The sequence below is a fragment of the Anolis sagrei genome, chromosome 3 (assembly GCF_037176765.1).
Source record: "Anolis sagrei isolate rAnoSag1 chromosome 3, rAnoSag1.mat, whole genome shotgun sequence".
In the NCBI taxonomy this organism is placed as follows: domain Eukaryota; kingdom Metazoa; phylum Chordata; class Lepidosauria; order Squamata; family Dactyloidae; genus Anolis; species Anolis sagrei.
This window is the reverse complement of record NC_090023.1, coordinates 28,042,558-28,063,679: the sequence shown is the minus strand read 5'-3', so window position 1 is coordinate 28,063,679 and position 21,122 is coordinate 28,042,558. Positions and strand designations below refer to the sequence as shown.

The 21,122-nt window shown below is 44.1% G+C and overlaps 1 protein-coding gene across 1 annotated transcript; it reads left to right on the top strand.

Annotated features, from left to right (window-relative positions):
- The first annotated feature begins 18,819 nt into the window (after positions 1-18,819).
- GJA3 (gap junction protein alpha 3) lies at positions 18,820-20,352 on the top strand. Its single transcript, XM_060766948.2, has one exon. The coding sequence runs from the start codon at positions 18,820-18,822 to the stop codon at positions 20,350-20,352; it is 1,533 nt and encodes a 510-aa protein (XP_060622931.2).
- Positions 20,353-21,122: the final 770 nt, after the last annotated feature.

Here is a 21,122-nt window from a genome sequence, read left to right as displayed (position 1 = left end):
TTTAAGACTAACTGCTATCTTGCTTTTTGCATTGTGGACCCCTCCGTTCCGGGAATAACCTTTTGTACCCCAAAACTTCATATGGAGAACAGCTGGTTGAGATCCATGGCTCCCTGCTGCAACGTTGTTCCTGCCACCGTCTCGTTGATGTCCAGAAGCCTGTTGACCTGGGGAACCTGCTGTGGTCACCCCTTTGGGACCCCCAGGGAGCAAACAGGCCATCCTGGCCCCTTGACAAGATGGGATTTATAGTTTTCTTCTCCCAGATGAATGGACCCCGACCCTCAGCTCTTGCAATGATCCAGTATGAACCCAATGAACTCAGAGAAACATTTCCCCTGAATTTCATGAACTTTTCAGACCTTTTATTGGACTTTTGCCCACTTTTAGCAAACATTTTTAACTTTTTTGAAACCTTTTTCTCCTCAAACCCCATGGACTCTCACTATGATTTATGAACTTTTAATAGTCTCTCGTGGGTGGGATGGGCTGATAAGATTTCTTTTCCCCTCTATATGAATGTATCCCCTATGATCCCCTTGTATGTCAATATAAAATATGAAATGTCACCTTTTCGTGAACCCAGCAACTCATGGGCCCCAGGAGACTTCCTCTCACCTCCTGGGCCAGAAAATCCCTAAACAAAAGAACTCACCAAAACACTTTGCATAACTGATAAACTGATGACCCCACTTCATCAGACCTCAGAGAAACCAAAGGTTAGCTCATCTGAAGAGTGGGTTCCAGGGACATTCAATCATTCATCACAAAAGGCATTTGATCACCTCAGTCTCCTTCCATTGTGTCACATCCCCTTGGCCAATACTGACTCGAGATAGCATCTACAAATCCCATATTTTGGACCCAAGGAAAAACAAAGGAACTGACTCTCAGTCATTCTCCAGATACCCAAAACGATAAGGAGTGAGCTTGAAAGCTCAATGGAAAGCTATTGCCAGCAATTATGCAAATTATTCACCACTTAATCCACTCAGAATTCTCCCCCTGTTCATTTTTTCCACGTTCAGATCACCTCCTTCTTTCTCATTAGATGAGAGGCTGAAGCGGCACTGGCTCCCTGATTGGCCAAGCCGCTGCACCTCCCTCCAGCTGATGACTCCATCCAATCAGAATGAAGCATGCGGGGGGGGGGGAGCAGGAAATTTGAATCTAACAGGCTGTATTTTCTATAAGAACTGTACCTTTTCCCTTTGCTGAACATATCGGCTTTGGCAAATGATTGCAGTTTGACATCCACTCCAGCTGGAACGAAACAAAACAACACGGTGGCATTTTCTTCGGCTTTGATGAGATTTATTTGGGAAAATTGGGGGAAATTCTTTTTGGAGCTTCTTTCTCACCAGGGTTAAAACGGACCCTCTTTGGTGGGTCTGGCTGGTCTCTGTCTTCAAGGCAAAGACCCCCAAATGCTTGCTCAATATCACACACATCCCACTCTTGATCAGTTCTTATTGCCAGGATTCCCCCCCCCCCCAAAAAATGTTTAGATGGAATGTCTTTCCTTGAAGTTTGAATCCATCACTCTGTAGAAAACAAATATTTAAATTTGACTATCCAGTCCCCTCTTAGCCTTCTTATCTCCAAGCTATCTTTTAGGGTTACTTCTGGGGATTTTTTAAAGTCTCTCAAGCTCAGATAGCTACAAAAACTTATTTATTTTCAAAATAAGTCTTGTTATAATTTAAACGATTCAATACATGCAGGTTTCAAAATTATACTCTTAAAGATGAGGAAACTATTCCCTTCCCTCCACCAATTAACTTCTGGTTTTGATCAGATTTTGGTGTGTCAAATAGCCACACTGCCACCTGCTGTTTATCAGATTTATGAGCTATATTACACCCAAACATATAGTAGTTTATGCAAGACTATAATGCAAAATTCATTACTGAAGAGCACACCCTATTAAATATAAGCTTATGTTATGTCAATAGGCACAGGATCGTACCATAAATAATTTATATCTTGTGTCAATTAATGTCCAACTATATCTGTCAGTTGGTCAGTTAGTGACATGAGGCACAACTAAATTAAAATGTTAACAAATGATAATTTGGGGTATCAAACTAAGTACTATTGGATTTCAACAATGTTTAACATATCAAGTATGGTCCTTTTTGCACTGGAAACACAGGCTCACTTTTATATTAGTGGTTTATTGGCAGTAGATGATAATTATAAATATCTCACACATTCCAGGAGCATGGCTTATATTAGGACCCTTCCACACAGCTCTATATCCCAGAATATCAAGGCAGAAAATTCCACAATATCTGCTTTGAACTGAGTAATCTGAGACCCACACAGATTTCCTGCCTTGATATTCTGGGATATAGAGCTGTGTGGAAGGGCCCTTAAACTGTTATAACAAAAAAAATCTCTGGGACATTTTATAGCAATCAGTGTTGTTGTTGTTCTATGCCTTTGATCAGACTGTTGTGCCCTGCAGGTACTATTTAAAATATATTTAATACTTACATACTGTGAAGCTTAGAAGACTGACACACTCAGGAGAGGTGGGTTCTTTTTCAATGGGCCTATGTGTGCCGTCACACCCAGACACTATAAAGTTAGAACTAAGATGTGCTTCTCTCTTTATCTGGGCAAACCACAGGTACCTTTCTTAGAAGCTCAAAATTCACAGCAACTGAGGCCAGTCCAGGTTTGGACATCAACAGAACATTTATTTTTCGAAGTCTTTGACAGACTTGGCACAGCTTGATGAAGTTACAAACACAAACAGTCAATTTGGGAAACCATATAGATGTTCAATGTATTGTCGAAGGCTTTCATGGCCGGAATCACTCAGTTCTTGTGGGTTTTTTCGGGCTATATGGCCATGTTCTAGAGGCATTTCTCCTGATGTTTCGCCTGCATCTATGGCAAGCTTCCTCAGAGGTGAGGTCCTCACCTCTGAGGAAGCTTGCCATAGATGCAGGCGAAACGTCAGGAGAAATGCCTCTAGAACATGGCCATATAGCCCAAAAAAACCCACAAGAACTGAGCATATAGATGTTCTTTCTTTCCTTTTTCCTTCAGTTACCAAGTAAACTTTTCCCCAACAGTAGAAAAATCTTTTACCCTAACCCTGAGCTGTTATCTTTCAATAAAGAGCAGGTCTTCCCCTATCTAAGCTCAAGATTCGCTTTGGAGATGAAGTAATGGAGCCTCTCTCAATGGCAGAGAAATCCGGAGATATTCCCTGCCCCAGCACTGAGCTACTGTCCTTTAGAAAGAGCAGGTCTTCCTCTATCTTAGCTCAGCTCCAGTTTCTAAGACGAGAGGATGATTTTAACCTTAACCTCAACCCTCAATCTCAATCTCAATCGTACTCACAATGTATTGTCGAAGGCTTTCATGGCTGGAATCACTAGGTTCTTGTGGGTTTTTTCGGGCTATAGGGCCATGTTCTAGAGGCATTTCTCCTGACGTTTCGCCTGCATCTATGGCAAGCATCCTCAGGGGTAGTGAGGTCTGTTGGAAATAGGACAATGGGTTTATATATCTGTGGAATGGCTGGGGTGGGGCAAAGAGCTCTTCTCTGCTGGAGCTAGGTGTGAATGTTTCATTAGCATTTGAAGGCCTGCCTGAGCCTGGGAAAATCTCTCAACACCTCTCAACAAAAGATTTTCCCTCGCAATCGTGTTAAAAAACCAAGTATGGATGGCCAGTGTTGCAATCCCAGGTGACTGCAGGATTGAAGAGAAACAACTGGAAAAGCTGAACCAATATGAGGATTTCAAGATCGAACTGCAAAGACTCTGGCACAAGCCAGTAAAGGTGGTCCCAGTGGTGATCGGCACACTGAGTGCAGTGCCTAAAGACCTTGGCCTGCACGTAAACATAATTGGTGCTGACAAAAATTACCATCTGCCAGCTGCAAAAGGCCACCCTACTGGGATTTGCACACATTATTCGCCGATACATCACATAGTCCTAGACACTTGGAAGTGTCCAACATGTGATCCAATACAACAACCAGCATGGTGATCTTATCTGCTGTGGACTCATTTTGTTGTGTTTCTAATAATAATAATAATAATAATAATAATAATAATAATAATAATAACAGCAACAACAACAACTTTCTTTTTGTATCCTGCCACCATCTCCCCGAAGAGACTCGGGGCGGAAACCAAGTCCAGTCAAACACAATTAAAACATGGATCAATAAAACAATAAAATACATGTAAAACATCATAAAAATATAACCATCATAATCAAGAATCAGTGACCAAGCACAGCAAGCATGTTCAAAACTAAAGGGCAAGGCAAGGGCTTGTGTGATACTACTAGAATGGGGCTGATAGTAAGATGCAAGGACCAGAGGCCTGATAAGGGCTAGAGGGGTCACATCAATTAGTAGAATACACTGCATGGGGAGAGATAATAGTAAAGTGCAAGGACCCAGTATTAAATTATAGCTGGGGTGGGGGCGGGGGGGGGGGGGGGCTATCATCTAGTTGACTGGATTAATCAAAAGCACATTGGAACATCCAAGTCTTTGGGTTTTTACAGAAAATGGTCAAGGTAGGTGCTAATCTAATCTCCCTAGGGAGAGAGTTCCAGAGCTCTCATCCCCATGCTTGAGATGGAGGTGGGAGCGAGAGAAGGGTCTCCCTAGCAGATCTTAGCGCTCATACCGGTTCATAGAGGAAGATGCGATTGCGAGGATAGCCTGGACCCGAACCATTTAGGGCTTTGTAGGTAATAACCTTCACCTTGAATTGGGACCAGAAACTTACTGACAGTTATTACATTACACACACAAGAGGAGTCCATGGATTCTGAGGGGGGGGGGGCAGCATATGGAGGCCAGGGTATCCACAGGGGTGAAGGTAACTCAGGGTTAGTTGGGGAGAAGGGGGACACATTTGGGGGTGGAAAAAAAGGAGGGAGCCTCGGTCCGAGGGCCATGAGAGCTGTGGAGGGCCAGGTGGTTACCAGGGCCGGCTGCAAGAGGCGAAAGAGGAAGAGAAAGACACAGAAGCCAAAGCAATTGCAAATAATCAAATATAGAGGGTAATGCAACAGAGTGTACATTTATTGAAAGGATAACTTTGTAATTAATAAAAAGGGATAGATAGTCGAAGGTTTTCATGGCCGGAATCACTGGGTTGTTGACGGTTTTTTCGGGTTATATGGCCATGTTCTAGAGGCATTCTCTCCTGACGTTTCGCCTGCATCTATGGCAAGCATCCTCAGAGGTAGTGAGGGAAAGATTGTTGCTTGGACTCTCCTGGGCACTGGTAGCTGCTGTTGGACCCCTCCATACCTCCGGACATTCATAAAATGGGTGATAATTTAATATAGTATATTATAGTATAGTATATTATATTATAGTAAATATATTATTTACTATATATTATATAGTATATTATAATATATATTATAGTATACTATAATATATTATATAGTATATTATAGTAAATTTATTATAGTATTTTAAATTATATATTTAATATATAAATATATATTTAAAATATAATTTAATATATTATATTAAATATAATATATTTATATTTATATCATAAATATAATTATAATATACATATTCTATTATTTATATTATTATATATTATTATAATATATTATATTATGCTCGATATCACAAGTTAGCACAGAAAAATTATAGTCCAGCCTGGTCTTTGATGAAGAAGTTACCCCTCATCATACCAAGACTGCAGACTGACCATCTTTTTCATGAATCACGAGGAACAGTCTATTGATTGGTTGCCACAAGTTTATAAGTTCACATGATGATGTGCTAACGGCAACTACAGATCAAGATTAGCTTAGTTCTCACAGTAAAACTTACAGTATCATCAAAGAAAAAAAAACAAAGGACAATAGCTCAGTCACACAGTCTTTAGTTGCAGTGCAAGAAACCAATTCTGTCCTTGAGCCATTACTTTCTACGTGTAAAAGCAGTGAGTGATAAGTGAGATAGGCTGCTGCCATGTTAACGCAGAACTCAGTACATTCATATTCTCTTGTACTTAATCTACAAGGAAGGGGACTGAAAAGAGAGTTGTAAAATAAGATGTAGGCACTTTTGTTCCAAAGCATTAAAAATATTCACCCTAGATCCCATAGGGCACAGTTGTAAGTTAAAATCTGTATCAATGTATTGTCGAAGGCTTTCATGGCAGGAATCACTGGGTTGTTGTAGGTTTTTCCAGGCTATATGGCCATGTTCTAGAGGGATTTTCTCCTGACGTTTCGCCTGCATCTATGGCAAGCATCCTCTGTATCACTTCTCAAAGACGAAATTAGTTAAGTGCTGACCTCTTTTTATTGTATTGCAGCAAGTGTTCAGAAAGTATGTTTCCCAGAGCATCTTTTACCTTTAGGTCTTAATGTTTTCCTTCTGTGAAGCATTGGACTCATGTCCTGCTTGCGGAAATAAAAGGAAATAAAAGTCACCCTTTCATAGAATAGAATCATAGAGTTGGAAGAGACCTCATGGGCCATCCAGTCCAACCCCCTGCCAAAAAGCAGGAAAATTGCATTCAAAGCACTCCTGACAGATGGCCATCCATCCTCTACTTAAAAGCTTCCAAAGAAGGAGCCTCTACCACACTCCGGGCCAGAGAGTTCCACTGCTGAACAGCTCTCACAGTTAGAAAGTTCTTCCCAATGTTCAGATGGAATCTCCTTTCTTGTAGTTTGAAGCCATTATTCCGTGTCCTAGTCTCCAAGGAAGCAAAAAACAAGCTTGCTCCCTCCTCCCTATGACTTCCTCTCACATATTTATACATGACAATCATGTCTCCTCTTGGCCTTTTCTTCTTCAGGCTAAATATGCCCAGCTCTTTAAGATGCTCCTCATAGGGATTGTTCTCCAGACCCCTGATCTAGTCGCCCTCCTCTGGACACTTTCCAGCTTGTCAATATCTCTTTTCAATTGTGGTGCCCAGAATTGGACACAATATTCCAGGTGTGGTCCGAGCAAGGCAGAATAAAGGGCTAGCATGACTTCCCTGGATCTAGACACTAGACTCCTATTGATTCAGGCCAAAATCCCATTGGCATTTTTTGCCACTGAATCACATTGTTGGCTTATATTTAACTTGTTGTCCACAAGGACCTCAAGATGGTCCAGATCCATCATTGTTTGAGTCCACAGTGCTCCATAGTCAATGACCAATCTTGATAAAATAGTGAAGAGTAGAGACATCACACTGGCAACAAAGATCCACATAGGGTTTTTTTTGGGGGGGGGGGTTGTGTCAGGAGCGACTTGAGAAACTGCAAGTCGCTTCTGGTGTGAGAGAATTGGCCATCTGCAAGGACGTTGCCCAGGGGACGCCCGGATGTTTTGCCATCTTTGTGGGAGGCTTCTCTCATGTCCCCGCATGAGGAGCTGGAGCTGATAGAGGGAGCTCATCCATCCTCTCCCAGGATTCGAACCTGTGACCTTCAGTCCAATGGTATTCCCCATAGTCACCTGTGGATGTGAGAGCTGGACCTTAGGGAAGGCTGAGCGAAGGAAGATAGATGCTTTTGAACTGTGGTCCTGGAGGAAAGTGCTGAGAGTGCCTTGGACTGCTAGAAGATCCAGCCAGTCCATACTTCAGGAAATAAAACGTGACTGCTCACTGGAGGGAAGGATACTAGAGACAAAGTTGAAGTACTTTGGCCACATCATGAAGAGACAGGAAAGCTTAGAGAATGACAATGATGCTGGGGAAAATGGAAGGAAAAAAGAAGAGGGGCCGACCAAGGGCAAGATGGATGGATAGCATCCTTGAAGTGACTGGACTGATCTTGAAGGAGCTGGGGGTGGTGACGGCCAACAGGGAGCTCTGGCATGGACTGGTCCATGAAGTCACAAAGAGTCGAGTTGGAAGCAACTGAACGAATGAACAACATCAAACAACTCCAAAACTCAAGGTCAGTGCCCACCAAACCCTTCCAGTGTTTTCTCTTGGTCATGGGAGTTCTGTGTGCCAAGTTTGGTTCAACTTCACTGTTGGTGGAGTTCAGAATGCTCTTTGATTGTAGGTAAACTATAAATCCCAGCAACTACAACTTCCAAATGACAAAATCAACATCCTCCCCTCAACCCCACCAGTGTTCAAATTTGGGCATAATGGGTATTTGTGTCAAATTTGGTCCAGTGAATGAAAATACACCCTGCATATCAGATATTTACATTAGGATTCATAATAGTAGCAAAATCACAGTTATGAAATAGTAAAGGTAAAGGTTTTTCCCTGACATTAAGTCCAGTCGTGTCCGACTCTGGGGGTTGGGGCTCATCTCCATTTCTAAGCCAAAGAGCCGGCATTGTCCGTAGACACCTCCAAGGTGATGTGGCCAGTTATGAAATAGCAACAAAAATAATGTTATGGTTGGGGATCACCACAACATGAGGGACTGTGTTAAGGGGTGGCGGCATTGGGAGGGCTGAGAACCCCCTGGTCCAGGAGGAGCCTTTGGGCAGGGCCTGCTCCCTCCCTCCCTCCCTGCCTGGCTGCCTCCTCCCCCGGCCCGTCCCCCGGCGCTGGCCCGTCGGGTGCAGCCATGCATGCTCATCCGAGCTGACAGCAGCCATGGCCGTGGGGGAGACCCCGCGCTCTGTCTCTCGCCCTCTGGCCAGGAGTCGGGCGCTAAGTCCTGGGAAACTTCCCCACTAGGCATTAGATTGGGGGTGGTTTTGGGGGTTATTCTTTTTTTTGTATGTGTTTGTTTGTTTTTATTTGTATTGACACCATCGTTTAGTAGTAGTAGGAGTAGTAGTAGTAGTAGTAGTAGTAGTATTTTCTGGTGTGAGGGGACACCCTTGCCTTGCCCTCGCGTGGCCCTTCTTCTCCTTCTTCCCATGCGCCACGAAGGACGGTGCTGAGCGGCTGAGCTTGGCTGGAGGAGGCGGACGGAGCTTCGGGGTAAGCGGCCCTTTGGGCAAGGGAGGAGGGGGCGGGAGGGGAAAGGGAGACCTCCTTGAGCCTTGCAGGGGGAAAGCTAGTCGCGGGAAAGCTCAAATCAAGAGGAAAGCTAGTCGCAGAGGGAACTTTTGCTTCGCCCGACGTCGAGCCGTCGAAACCAAAGCCAAGGCGGGCTGCTCCAAGGCGCCTACCGGCGCCTTGGAGCAGCCCGCCTTGGCTTTGGTTTCTGTCCTTTGCGAGATGCCAGGTCTCTGCCCAGTATATGCCAGTCTCCATCCCTTTCCTGACCTCAGGGAACTGGGAGGGAAGACCTGCCAAGTGGAGTCTTCTTCCTGACACTTTGGGGAACTTGCTGGTAACTGTCATCTCTTTTTTGTCTAATTTGCCAAATTGGGGTTTTGGACTCCAAGCCCTACCATTCCTAACAGCCTCGGGCCCCTTCCTTTCCCGCTTAAGCGGCTGAGGGAGGAAAGGAAAGGGCCTGAGGCTGTTGGGAATGGTGGGAGTTGGAGTCCAAAAACACCTGGAAAGCCCAAGCTGGCCCATGCCTACTGTAAAACCATACAGTCTGTGTTATGTGGAGCCCCCGGTGGTGCACTGAACAGGTCGGAGGTTCAAATCCGGAGGAGAGCGCGGATGAGCTCCCTCTGTCAGCTCCAGCTCCCCATGGGAATATATGTGTGTGTGTGAATATATATTCCCATTCTTGTGGGAGGATATATATAAATTCACACACACATGGGGAGCTGGAGCTGACAGAGGGAGCTCCAATATATATATATATATATATATATATATATATATATATAGGCATGGGGAGGTCCTATATATATATAGGAGCCTCCGGTGGGGCAATGGGTTAAAGCGCTGAGCTGCTGAGCTTGTTGACCCAAAGGTCGCAGGTTCAACTCCGGGGAGCGGCGTGAGCTTCCGCTGTCAGCCCCAGCTTCTGCCAACCTAGTAGTTCGAAAACATGCAAATGTGAGTAGATCAATAGGCACCGCTCCGGCGGGAAGGTAACGGCGCTCCATGCAGTCATACCGGCCACATGACCTTGGAGGTGTCTATGGACAACGCTGGCTCTTCGGCTTAGAAATGGAGATGAGCACCACACCCCAGAGTCAGACATGACTGGACTTAATGTCAGGGGACAACCTTTACTTTATATATACACAAGACTCCTATTGATACATATATATGTGTGTGTGTTATATGTATATGTATATGTATATGTATCAATAGGAGTCTAGTGTCTAGATCCAGGGAAGTCATGCTCCCCATGCTCTATCCTGCCCTGGTTAGACCACTCCTGGAAAAACGCTGTGTCCAGTTCTGGGCATCACAATTGAAGGGCGATGTTGACAATCTGGAATATGTCCAGAGGAGGGTGACTAAAATGATCGAGGGTCTGGAGAACAAGTCCTATGAGGAGCGGCTTAAATGTTTAATCTAAAAGAGAGAATGCTAAGAGGAGACATGATACCCATGGATAAGTATGTGAGAAGAAGTCATAGGGAGGAGGAAGCAAGCTTGTTTTCTGTTGCCCTGGGGACTAGGATGCAGAACAATGGCTTCAAACTACAAGAAAGGAAATTCTACCTGAACATTAGGAAGAACTTCCTAACTGTGAGAGCTGTTCAGCAGTGGAACTCTCTGCCCTGGAGTGTGGTGGAGGCTCCTTCATTAGAGGCTTTTCTCCTTAGGCGATCCCTCCTTGTCCGAGTAGGATTGTCTGGGTTGGCTTGACGTGCCTTCCTCTTGGCACGTTTCTCTCTTTCGCCCTCCATTTCTGTCTCTTCAAATTCTGCACCACTGTTGGTCACATTTGACTTCCAGCTGGAGTGCTCAAGGGCCAGGGCTTCCCAGTTCTCAGTGTCTATGCCAGAGTTTTTAAGATTGGCTTTGAGCCCATCTTTAAGTCTCTTTTCCTGCTTTTAAACAGAGGCTGGATGGCCATCTGTCGGGGATGCTTTAAATGCAATTTTCCTGCTTCTTGGCAGAAAGGGGTTGGACTGGATGGGCCATGAGGTCTCTTCCAACTCTATTATTCTAATTCTGCAGGAGGCACAAACCGGATTTTAAGTGGATGTTTTTCCTCTAGTGTGATGAGACTGTAGCGGGCTATGTCTTTTCAGAAGTTGTTGTTTGCCTTGGGTTTCTTTCTAACTCGTAGTTTCCTCATCATGTTATGCGGGGAGTGGGGGACTCCTTTGCCCTCCTTTGAGGCCGAGAGAGTGTGACTCTCCAGGGAGGAAAGCGCAGGGCAATATATGAGAGAGAGAAGACTTTTTCAAGGTCTTCAGTGGCCTCTATTTATTGTTTCTCTTAAACTAGAAAAGTGTATGAATTGCCAGTATCGTTATCATCATCATCATCACCCACTTCAGTGGCTGAGAGGGGAAAGGAAAGGGTCTGAGGCTGTTAGGAATGGTGGGAGTTGAAGTCCAAAACACCTTGAAGGCCCAAGCTGGCCCATACCTAATGTAAAACCAGTTGAATCTGTGTTATGGCGCAATGGGTTAATAAACCCGTGTGCCAGCAGGACTGAAGACTGACAAGTCGCAGTTTCGAATCCAGAAAGAGCTCGGATGAGCTCCCTCTGTCAGCACCAGCTCCCCCATGAGAGAAGCCTCCCACAAGGATGGTAAAACATCAAAACATCCGGGCAATGTGCCCAGGGTGACGTCCTTGCAGGCGGCCAATTCTCTCACACCAGAAGCGACTTGTAGTTTCTCAAGTCGCTCCTGACGGAAAAAAATCATCATAAAAGAAACATAAAGCCGCTTTGAATTGCAAACGTGTGTTTGCAGTTCAATGGGAATTTCATAACGTCTTTATACTTCTCTGCTCAAGAGCACTGATGCCCTCAAGAGCACTGGTGCCTCACCACACTACAAATCCCAGGAGTCGGTAGCGGGGAAAGCGGTGTCAAGCTTCGTTAATTCGACATAGAATCGTAAAGTTTGAAGGGACCTCATGGGCCACCCAGTCCAACCCCCTGCCAAGAAGCAGGTAAATCGCGTTCAAAGCACCCCCGACAGATGGCCATCTAGCCTCTGTTTAAAAGCCTCCCAAGAAGGAGCCTCCACCACACTCCGGGGCAGAGAGTTCCACTTCTGAACAGCTCTCACAGTCAGGAAGTTCTTCCTAATGTTCAGATGGAATCTCCTTTTCTGTATTGTTGTAAGTTTTTTCGGGCTATATGGCTATCTTTTAGAGGCATTCTCTCCTGACGTTTCGTCTTCATCTATGGCAAGCATCCTCTGAGGTAGTGAGGTCCTTTCCTGTAGTTAGAAGCCATTGCTTCATTGCGTCCTAGTCTCCAGGGCAGCAGAAAACAAGCTTGCTCCCTCCTCCCTATGACTTCCCCTCACATATTTATACATGGCCCTCATTATATCAGCCTTCTCTTCTGAAGGCCAAACATGTCCAGCTCTTTAAGCCGCTCCTCATAGGGATTGTTCTCCAGATCATTTGAGTCGCTCTCCTCTAGACATATTTCAGCTTGTAGATGCACCCTCTGATTCTGGAAACCAGCCTAATCCCAGTCCCTCCCCACTGGTGGGCGAGTCACCCAACCATCAGCCTCCTCTGGCTTCCATAGCCAAGAAAACTCCATGAGAAGGGAGCAAAAAAGTCGAAAATAACCCGAATTGATGAAAGCACAAAACCAGGTTAGATTTTCCCGTCACCGTTTAGGAAATCCATTTTGACCTCAGTGCTGGGGAATCCTGGGGGGGAGTTGAAATGTGTTGAGGCACCAGGATCACTTGGCAGAGAGAGAACTCCTCTCCAACGACAATTCCCGGTCGTGGCAATTGAAGCGAATTGATTCTACAACCCTAGGATCACTTCCAAGCCATTCCCTCCGGAACTTTGCTCTATATTTGGGCAACTTGTACGTCTTTTGTGCTCTTTCTTGGATGCCGCGGCGTGCCTTCAAGGCATTCCCGATTTCGGCAAGAGCTTTCTTGCAAGGATTTCTCTCCCCGAAGAGGTTTGCCGTTGCCTTCCTCTGAGGCTGAGAGAGTGTGACTATCCTGAGGGTGCCCAAGCTGATAGGCACACCAACCGCGGTCTCCAGGGGACCCAAAGCATATCACATCTGAGTTTGGGATTTGAAAGGGAACGAGGGAAATGGAAAGTTTTAATGACCCCTTCAGATTAATACTGCTAGTGAAGAACCGGGCTGGACTGGGTGGCCTTTGGGGGTCCCTTCCAAATCTATGACACTACATCTGTCTCATTCATATATATATATATATATATAGAGAGAGAGAGAGAGAGAGAGAGAAATCCCTGAGTTACAAACACTCAACTTACAAGCGACTCCTAGTTAAGAACGGAGCTGGACTGGATGGCCTTTGGGAGTCCCTTCCAAATCTATGACACTATATCTATCTCATTCATATAGATATATATAGAGAGGGGGAATATAGATATATAAATATAGATAGATATAGATACATACACATATGTGCACACACACACATACAGAGGACATCCCTGAGTTGCAAACACTCAATTTACAAACGACTCCTAGTTAAGAACAGGGTTGGACTGGATGGCCTTTGGGGGTCCCTTCCAAATCTATAATACCATATCTATCTCATTCATATATATATATATATAGAGAGAGAGAGAGAGAGAGAGGAAATAGGGATAGATAGATAGACATATATAGATATAGATATAGATATATACACATACCTGCATGCACACACACACAGATAGAGGCCATCCATGAGTTACAAACACTCAACTTACAAACGACTCCTAGTTAAGCACAGGGTTGGACTGGATGGCCTTTGGGGGACCCTTTCAAATCTATGATACTATATCTATCTCATTTGTGTGTGTGTGTGTGTGTGTATACATAGAGAGAGGGGGGGGATAGAGATAGAGAGAGATATATATAGATATAGATATATAGATATATACACATACGTGTGCGTGCGCACACACAGAGATAGAGGCCATCCCTGAATTACGAACACTCAACTTACAAACGACTCCTAGTTAAGAGCAGGGCTGGACTGGATGTCCTTTGGGGGCCCCTTCTAAGTCTATGGTAGTCTATGTATGCCATATATAGAGAGAGAGATTTTAAATTGGAATTGAAATGCTTTCAATGTCAGCTACTTTGAGTCTCCTTAATAATAATAATAATAATAATAATAATAATAATAATATATTTTCAATGGTATGCTAATATTTTTATTTTAAGCCGCTTTGAGTCTCCTTTGGGAGAGATAAAACATAATAATAATAATAATAATAATAATAATAATAATAATAATACATGCCTGTTAGGGTGCAGCTCCACTGCAAAATAATAATAATAATCATCATCATCAACAACATCATTTAATTACTTATTCATCGCCCTCCATCCATGATGCTCTAGGTGACTTACAAGCTAAAATTGTAAAGGATAAAAATAATGCAGGATAACATCAGTTTTAGCCTCCGTGGTTCAATATATAAATAAACATAATATATAAATAAACATAATATTGAGCCATGGAGGCTAAAACTGATGGAATCTGGGGTTTTACAAGGTTCTGAGCCTTCTCTGCCAAAGAGCGTTGGGGTCTTACCAAAAAATTCCACAGCATTGAACTAGGGCAGTTAAAGGGGTGACAAACTACATTAATTCTACACTGTAGAATAGAGAAGGACAGAAATGGGCCCTCCAGGTTTTTTGGACTTCCCCTTCCACAATTCCTAACAGGCTCAGGCCTCTCCCTTTTCCCTTTCTTTTCACCTGCATCCATGGCAAGCATCCTCAGAGGTTGTGAGGTCACAACCTCTGAGGGTGCTTGCCATAGATGGAGGCGAAACATCAGAAGAGAATGCTTCTAGAAAATGGCCATATAGCCCAAAAAACCTACAACAACCCAGTGATTCTAGCCATGAAAGCCTTGGATAATACAAAGAGGATGTTCCTCGATATGTTCTCTCAAGCATAATAGATAAAAGGAAGGAGTGATGGATGATCCATCAGTTCAAGCCTCTTCATAGATGGGATTTGGGAAAGAATGCTTAGGTGACATGAATGCAGTTCAGTCGGCTCCACTTTAATTACCATGACTCGATGCTATAAAATCATGGGAATTGTAGTTGTACAAGGTATTTCACCTTCTCTGCCGAAAAGTACAACTCCCAGAATCCCATAGCATTGAGTCATGGCAGTGAAAGTGGTATCAGACTGCATCAATTCTACAATAGACAGGAAAATGCTTGGACGTCTTTGTTCAATCCCTGGGGCTTCCTTGACAGGCAAAAGACCCCTTGGATGCCACTCCCACCCACTCAGGTCTTCTTCCCCTGATTAAGTAGTTATTCATTATCAACCAAAGCCAGTCTCTATTAGAAATTGTTAAAGTTGAAAAGTGCCTACTTGGATCACCCCAATTTCTGCTCTGGCTTGCCTTGTAGACATTTTTGGAGGGAGGAGCACAGAGAAGCCAAAATAAAAGGCTTTACATTTAGTAAGAGTGTTTTGCCTATTAGCTTTTGTCTAATATAATGCATTGATAATATTCATCTACTCTAAAGCCAGATCTTGACCACAGCAGGTAGATTTATTCCATGATTTGTTTTCTGCCCCCGGTGGTGCAGCGGGTTAAACCACTGAGGTGCTGAACTTGCTGACCAAAAGGTGAGCAGTTCAAATCCAGGGAGCGGGGAGAGCTCTTGCTGTTAGCCCCAGCTTCTGCCAAGCTAGCAGTTCAAAAACATGCCAATGTGAGTAGATCAGTAGATACCGCTTCTGCAGGAAGGTCACGGCACTTCATGTAGTCATGCTGGCCACATGACCTTGGAGGTATCTATGGACCATGCTGACTGTGAGAGCCGTTCAGCAGTGGAACTCTCTTCCCCGGAGCGTGGTGGAGGCTCCTTTTTTGGAAGCTTTTAAACAGAGGCTGGATAGCCATCTGTCAGGGGTGATTTGAATGCAATATTCCTGCTTCTTGGCAGGGGGTTGGACTGGATGGCCCATGAGGTCTCTTCCAACTCTTGATTCTATGATTCTATGATTCTATGACTCTTTGGCTTAGAAATGAAAGTGAACACCCCACCACAAGAGTTGGACACAACTAAACTTAATGTCAGGGGAAACCTTTAGCTTTGCATTATCATAACTGAAGACAGGCAATGTACACATTTACATCAATTGAAATAATTTACCGCTTTGAGTTGCCTGAGGGCTGAGAAAAGCGGTATATAAATAAAGTAAGTAAGTAAATAAATAAATAAATTTATCACCAGTTTTATTACCAATCACTCAAATCAGATTGAGCAATATTTGCATTTATTCTCCCTGTAGTTACCCTCATCACATACAGAACAGCAGCAACATAAGCGTTGCGAATTACAACATTCTTACAAGGAAATATTATTCAAGCAAAATGGACAGCATACTAGATTTAGAATGATTAGACCCAACTTCACATGCGATTTAGTTACAAACTTAGTTTGGTAGCCTTCGGCACAGTGTTGTTTCCCAGACTAACCTATCCCATACACTGGGAGTTGTGATCAAGGTAAAATGGATTTCCTGATGGATACTGGTGTAAAGGTACACTGCCACTGTAGAATTAATGCAGTTTGACACCACTCTTTTGGATCAACCAAGCCTTATATATATATAATGTCATGGGTCAATATTATATCATAGTTTATATATATATATATATATGGCATGGTTAGGTACCGTCGGAATCTTTGTAATTTGGAATAAAGTCGGAAAAATTACCTTTTTGAAGCAATTTTGAAGTTTTTAAGAAAACCGGAAGTCTCTTTGCCCTTCCGAAGCTTTTTCCGCCATTTTTGCTACGACTCATGAAGTGAGTCGGAAATTATTCAGCTTTTCCCCGCTTCTGGTCCTTGGCCTAGGTTCAAGCCAGAGAAGCCAGTTTTAAACCAGAGAAGGAAGGAATTTCCACCACTTGCTTTCCCCCACTTCTGGAGTAAAACAACTACTTTCAAAGTAAAGACCACCCAATGAAACAGGAAATAACACTTTCAAAACATTAACACAAGGATTCGGAAGCCTTGAAAGTTTCGAAAAGTTTTGAACATTTTTTTCTGTGAAAATTGGAATTGACTTTAGAATTGAACCACCAGCGCCCCATACATCTGAAATGAGTTTTGAACCATTTTTTGGATCAACCAAGCCATATATATATTAGAGTTGAGCACTACTTCCACAGGCTGGAGATGGAAAGGGAAACCTTTGCCTTTTTTGTGTATTGTATGCCATTGTTGTCTACTGTATAAAATAAGTTGAATGTTTGCCTATATATGTGTATATTGTAATCTGCTCAGGGAGATAGAGAGGAATATAAATAAAGACCACCCAATGAAACAGGAAATAACACTTTCAAAACATTAATACAAGGATTCGGAAGCCTTGAAAGTTGTATTATTATTGTTGTATTATTATTGTTGACGTTGTTATTATTACTATGGAATCCTAGGAACTGTAGTTTGGTAATACACCAGTCTTCTTTGGCAGACAAAGCTAAAGACCTTATAAAATGATAGCTGCCATGATCCCATAGCATTGAGCCATGACAGTTAAAATGTGTCAAGCTGCATTAATTCTACAGTGTAGATGACAAAGAGCCAGCGTTGTCCACAGATGCCTCCAATGGTCATATGGCCAGCATGACTGCATGGAGCACTATTGCCTTCCCACTGGAGTGGTACCTATTGATCTACAGTGTTCCCTCCATTCCAGGACCACCAGCGATAAGTGAAAATCCACGAAGTAGGGACGCCATATTTATTTTAATATTTATACATTATTTTATATATTTTATATATTATTTTCTTACCCGCGCTTCCTTACCCACCTCCTGGTCATCCCAAGGGCATCTGCCTGCCTCCCTAGCCTCTGCAGAGCCTCCAGAGCCATGCAGGCAGCAGCAGGCCAGGGAGGCAGGCCTTCCCCACTGCAACTCAGGCTGCCGCACTTCCAGGGTCTGTGGACCCCAGGGAGGCAGGCCTTCCCTGCCATGCCTCAGGCCGCCACACTTCCAGGATCACTGGCCTCCCTGGCCTCCACTGTACGTATTTAATATTTTTAATTAATATTTTCAAAAACCCACAAAACATTGAATCTGCTAAAAGCGAACCACAAAATAGCGAGGGAACACTATACCCACATTTGCATGTTTTTAAACTGATAGGTTGATAGAAGCTAGGTCTAACAGCAGGAGCTCACCCCACTTCCCAGATTTGGACCGTCGACCTTTTGGTTCAGCAGCTCAGCAGCTCAGTAGTTTAACCCGCTGCACCACCGGGGGCTCCCCTTTAAGCCAAAACTACCAGTAAAACTACCAAAAGACACTCTTTCAAGACGTAGAACTATAGCACAGTGAAATGTTTCTTGGTTTGCATTCTATAGATTGCAGATGGACAAGAGGGTGATGTTACACTTAACACAAAAATGCTTTGTCCGATAGTGGTGACTCTGATTGAATGTATTTCAAAGTGTGCCATTATTTCATGGGTTCTTGTAAGTTTTGCGGGCTATATGGCCATGTTCCAGAAGCATTCTCTCCTGACGTTTCACCTGTATCTATGGTAAGCATCCTCAGAGGCTGTGAGGTCTGAAGACATTATTTGTCTTCATAATGTGAAGACATTATTTCTTGTCTTCAAATGACTACCAACAAGTGCCACAATTCCACCTGTGTTTTGTATTATTATTGCAAATAGTTTGTTCTACAACAGAGTGAATAATGTATAGTACAGAAAATAACTGAACATGTTATTTATAAATGCTAACTTAAATAGATCTATTTTAAGGAGTAATTATTTACCTGGTTTTTCTCAGAATATTTTGTAATAATGCTGTTGTAATGTTCTTATTATAGGTTAGAGATCTGAAACAATGGGTGACTGGAACTTTCTGGGGAGACTATTAGAGAATGCGCAAGAACACTCCACAGTTATTGGCAAGGTTTGGCTGACAGTACTATTTATCTTCAGGATTTTGGTCTTGGGGGCCGCTGCTGAGGAAGTCTGGGGAGATGAACAATCAGACTTTACATGCAACACACAGCAACCTGGTTGTGAAAATGTCTGCTATGATGAAGCCTTCCCAATCTCTCATATCCGTTTCTGGGTGCTGCAGATCATTTTTGTCTCCACACCAACCCTCATCTACCTGGGCCATGTGCTTCACATTGTGCGCATGGAGGAAAAGAAAAAAGAGAAGGAAGAAGAAATTAGGCAAAGGGGAAATGGCAAGGATACCAATACCAGCCACCTCAAGGAATCGAAAGGAGAAGGGGGCAGTGATGTTAGCAGCCACAACAACAACAGGGATCCGCCTCCACGGAAAGAAGAGAAATCACCACTCCGGGATGAGCGTGGCAGGATCCGGATGGCAGGGGCTCTGCTGCGCACTTATGTCTTTAACATCATTTTCAAAACTCTCTTTGAAGTTGCCTTCATCGTGGGCCAGTATTTCCTGTATGGCTTTCAGCTGAGGCCACTCTACCGTTGTGGCCGCTGGCCCTGCCCAAATATTGTGGATTGCTTTATTTCAAGGCCCACAGAGAAGACTGTCTTCATCCTCTTCATGTTGGCTGTGGCTTGTCTCTCTCTGCTCCTCAATATGTTTGAGATGTACCACTTGGGATGGAAGAAGTTCAAGCAGGGCATGACAAGAAGATACAGCCGTGCAGCGCCTAATCTGACCACGGTTGCATCTATTTCCAAAGTGGAGGACTCCAAACCTCTTTCGTTGTCAGCCTTGTCTCCAGCTGCAGAGCCTCCTGTTGCCCCAGTCATTCTGCCTGAAACCCGTACCATCACCCCACTGGCTTTTCCTCAAGTCGAGCTGCCGCATTACACTGAGGCTACCTCTAGACCTCAGCTACCCTCTATTACAACCTCTCTGGTTGGATATCCAAGTGAGCCCCCAGCTGGTGAAGGGATGTGCAAGGCCACTGTGCACACCACAGTCTCAACACCTATAGCAACCACATCTTCCATCCCTACCCCTTCCCCTGTCATCAGCTCCTACTTCAACAGCCACACCCTGGCTCATAAGCAGAATTGGGCCAACATGGCAGTCGAGCACCAGAGGAAAATGCTGGTTTCCAGCTCGCTTGCTTCTTCCACCCCCAGCAGCCTTCAACGATCCCATCCAGAACAAGAGGAAAGCTGTGAACATCCTCCACCTCCGCCTTCTTTGTCACCGGTTGCTGCCGCCAACAGCAGCAGTGTGAGCACCAGCTTGAGTGGGGGAAGCGGCAGCAAGTGGGAGGGAGAAGGTGAAGAAGACGAGCGGCCCATGTCAGCCACGTGCACCCTGGTGGAGATGCATGACCCCCCTCTGCTCATAGACTCACGTCGCTTGAGCAGAGCTAGTAAGTCGAGCAGCAGCAGGGCCAGGTCAGATGACTTGACCATCTAAGCTTGATACCTTGCACTTGGAGGGAGGGATGACCGAGGCAGCAAAATGTAAAGGGGAATCCACACTAGGATAGGGTGGGGTAGGGTTGGGGATGGTGATAGGGAGGCTTAGATTAGGCTCAACCCCAGGACAGGGAGAATTGGGGAGGCCACGATTCCAAACTTTTACGTTTGTAGTTCTTGCAATCTGTGGCTTGTAGTGGTGATAGTGGTGATGATGGGAAGGATTACTTATCAATGTTTTCTAGTAGGTCAGGAGTGGCTGTGGTGCAGCCCATTGACCAAGGGACCAATACAGCCAGATCATGCAAGGGGGGAAGAGACTTCTCCATGTGCCAGCAGCAAGTGAGAACATGCTGTTCATAAGGCCATACTCCCCACAAAAATGTTTAGTTTTTAACATCTGTCATTTCTCTCTTTCCCTCACCACTGTTATATTTACTATCTTAGGTTCACATTTAGTTCTCTAAAGGGGGGGAGAGAGGGAGAAGAAGAAGGGAGGGGGATAAATATACATAGGAAGCAGAGGTTTAGGACCTCATCACACTAGAGCATGGATCCACTTTAAATCCAGTTTCTGCCTCCTGCAGAATTCTGGAACTTGTAATTTAGGGAGGCGCCTTTAAACTGCTCAGCCAGACAAGTCCTGGGCCTCACTAAACTATAAATCCCAGAATTCTGCAGGAGGCAGAAACTGGATTTAAAGTGGCTCCATCCTCTAGTGTGATGAGTCTATATTTTAATGTTAACCTTTCCTACCTGCCACCAATC

Bases quoted from the DNA above. Each gene is read 5' to 3' on its own strand.
- GJA3 (XM_060766948.2), top strand. From the start codon at position 18,820: ATGGGTGACTGGAACTTTCTGGGGAGACTATTAGAGAATGCGCAAGAA.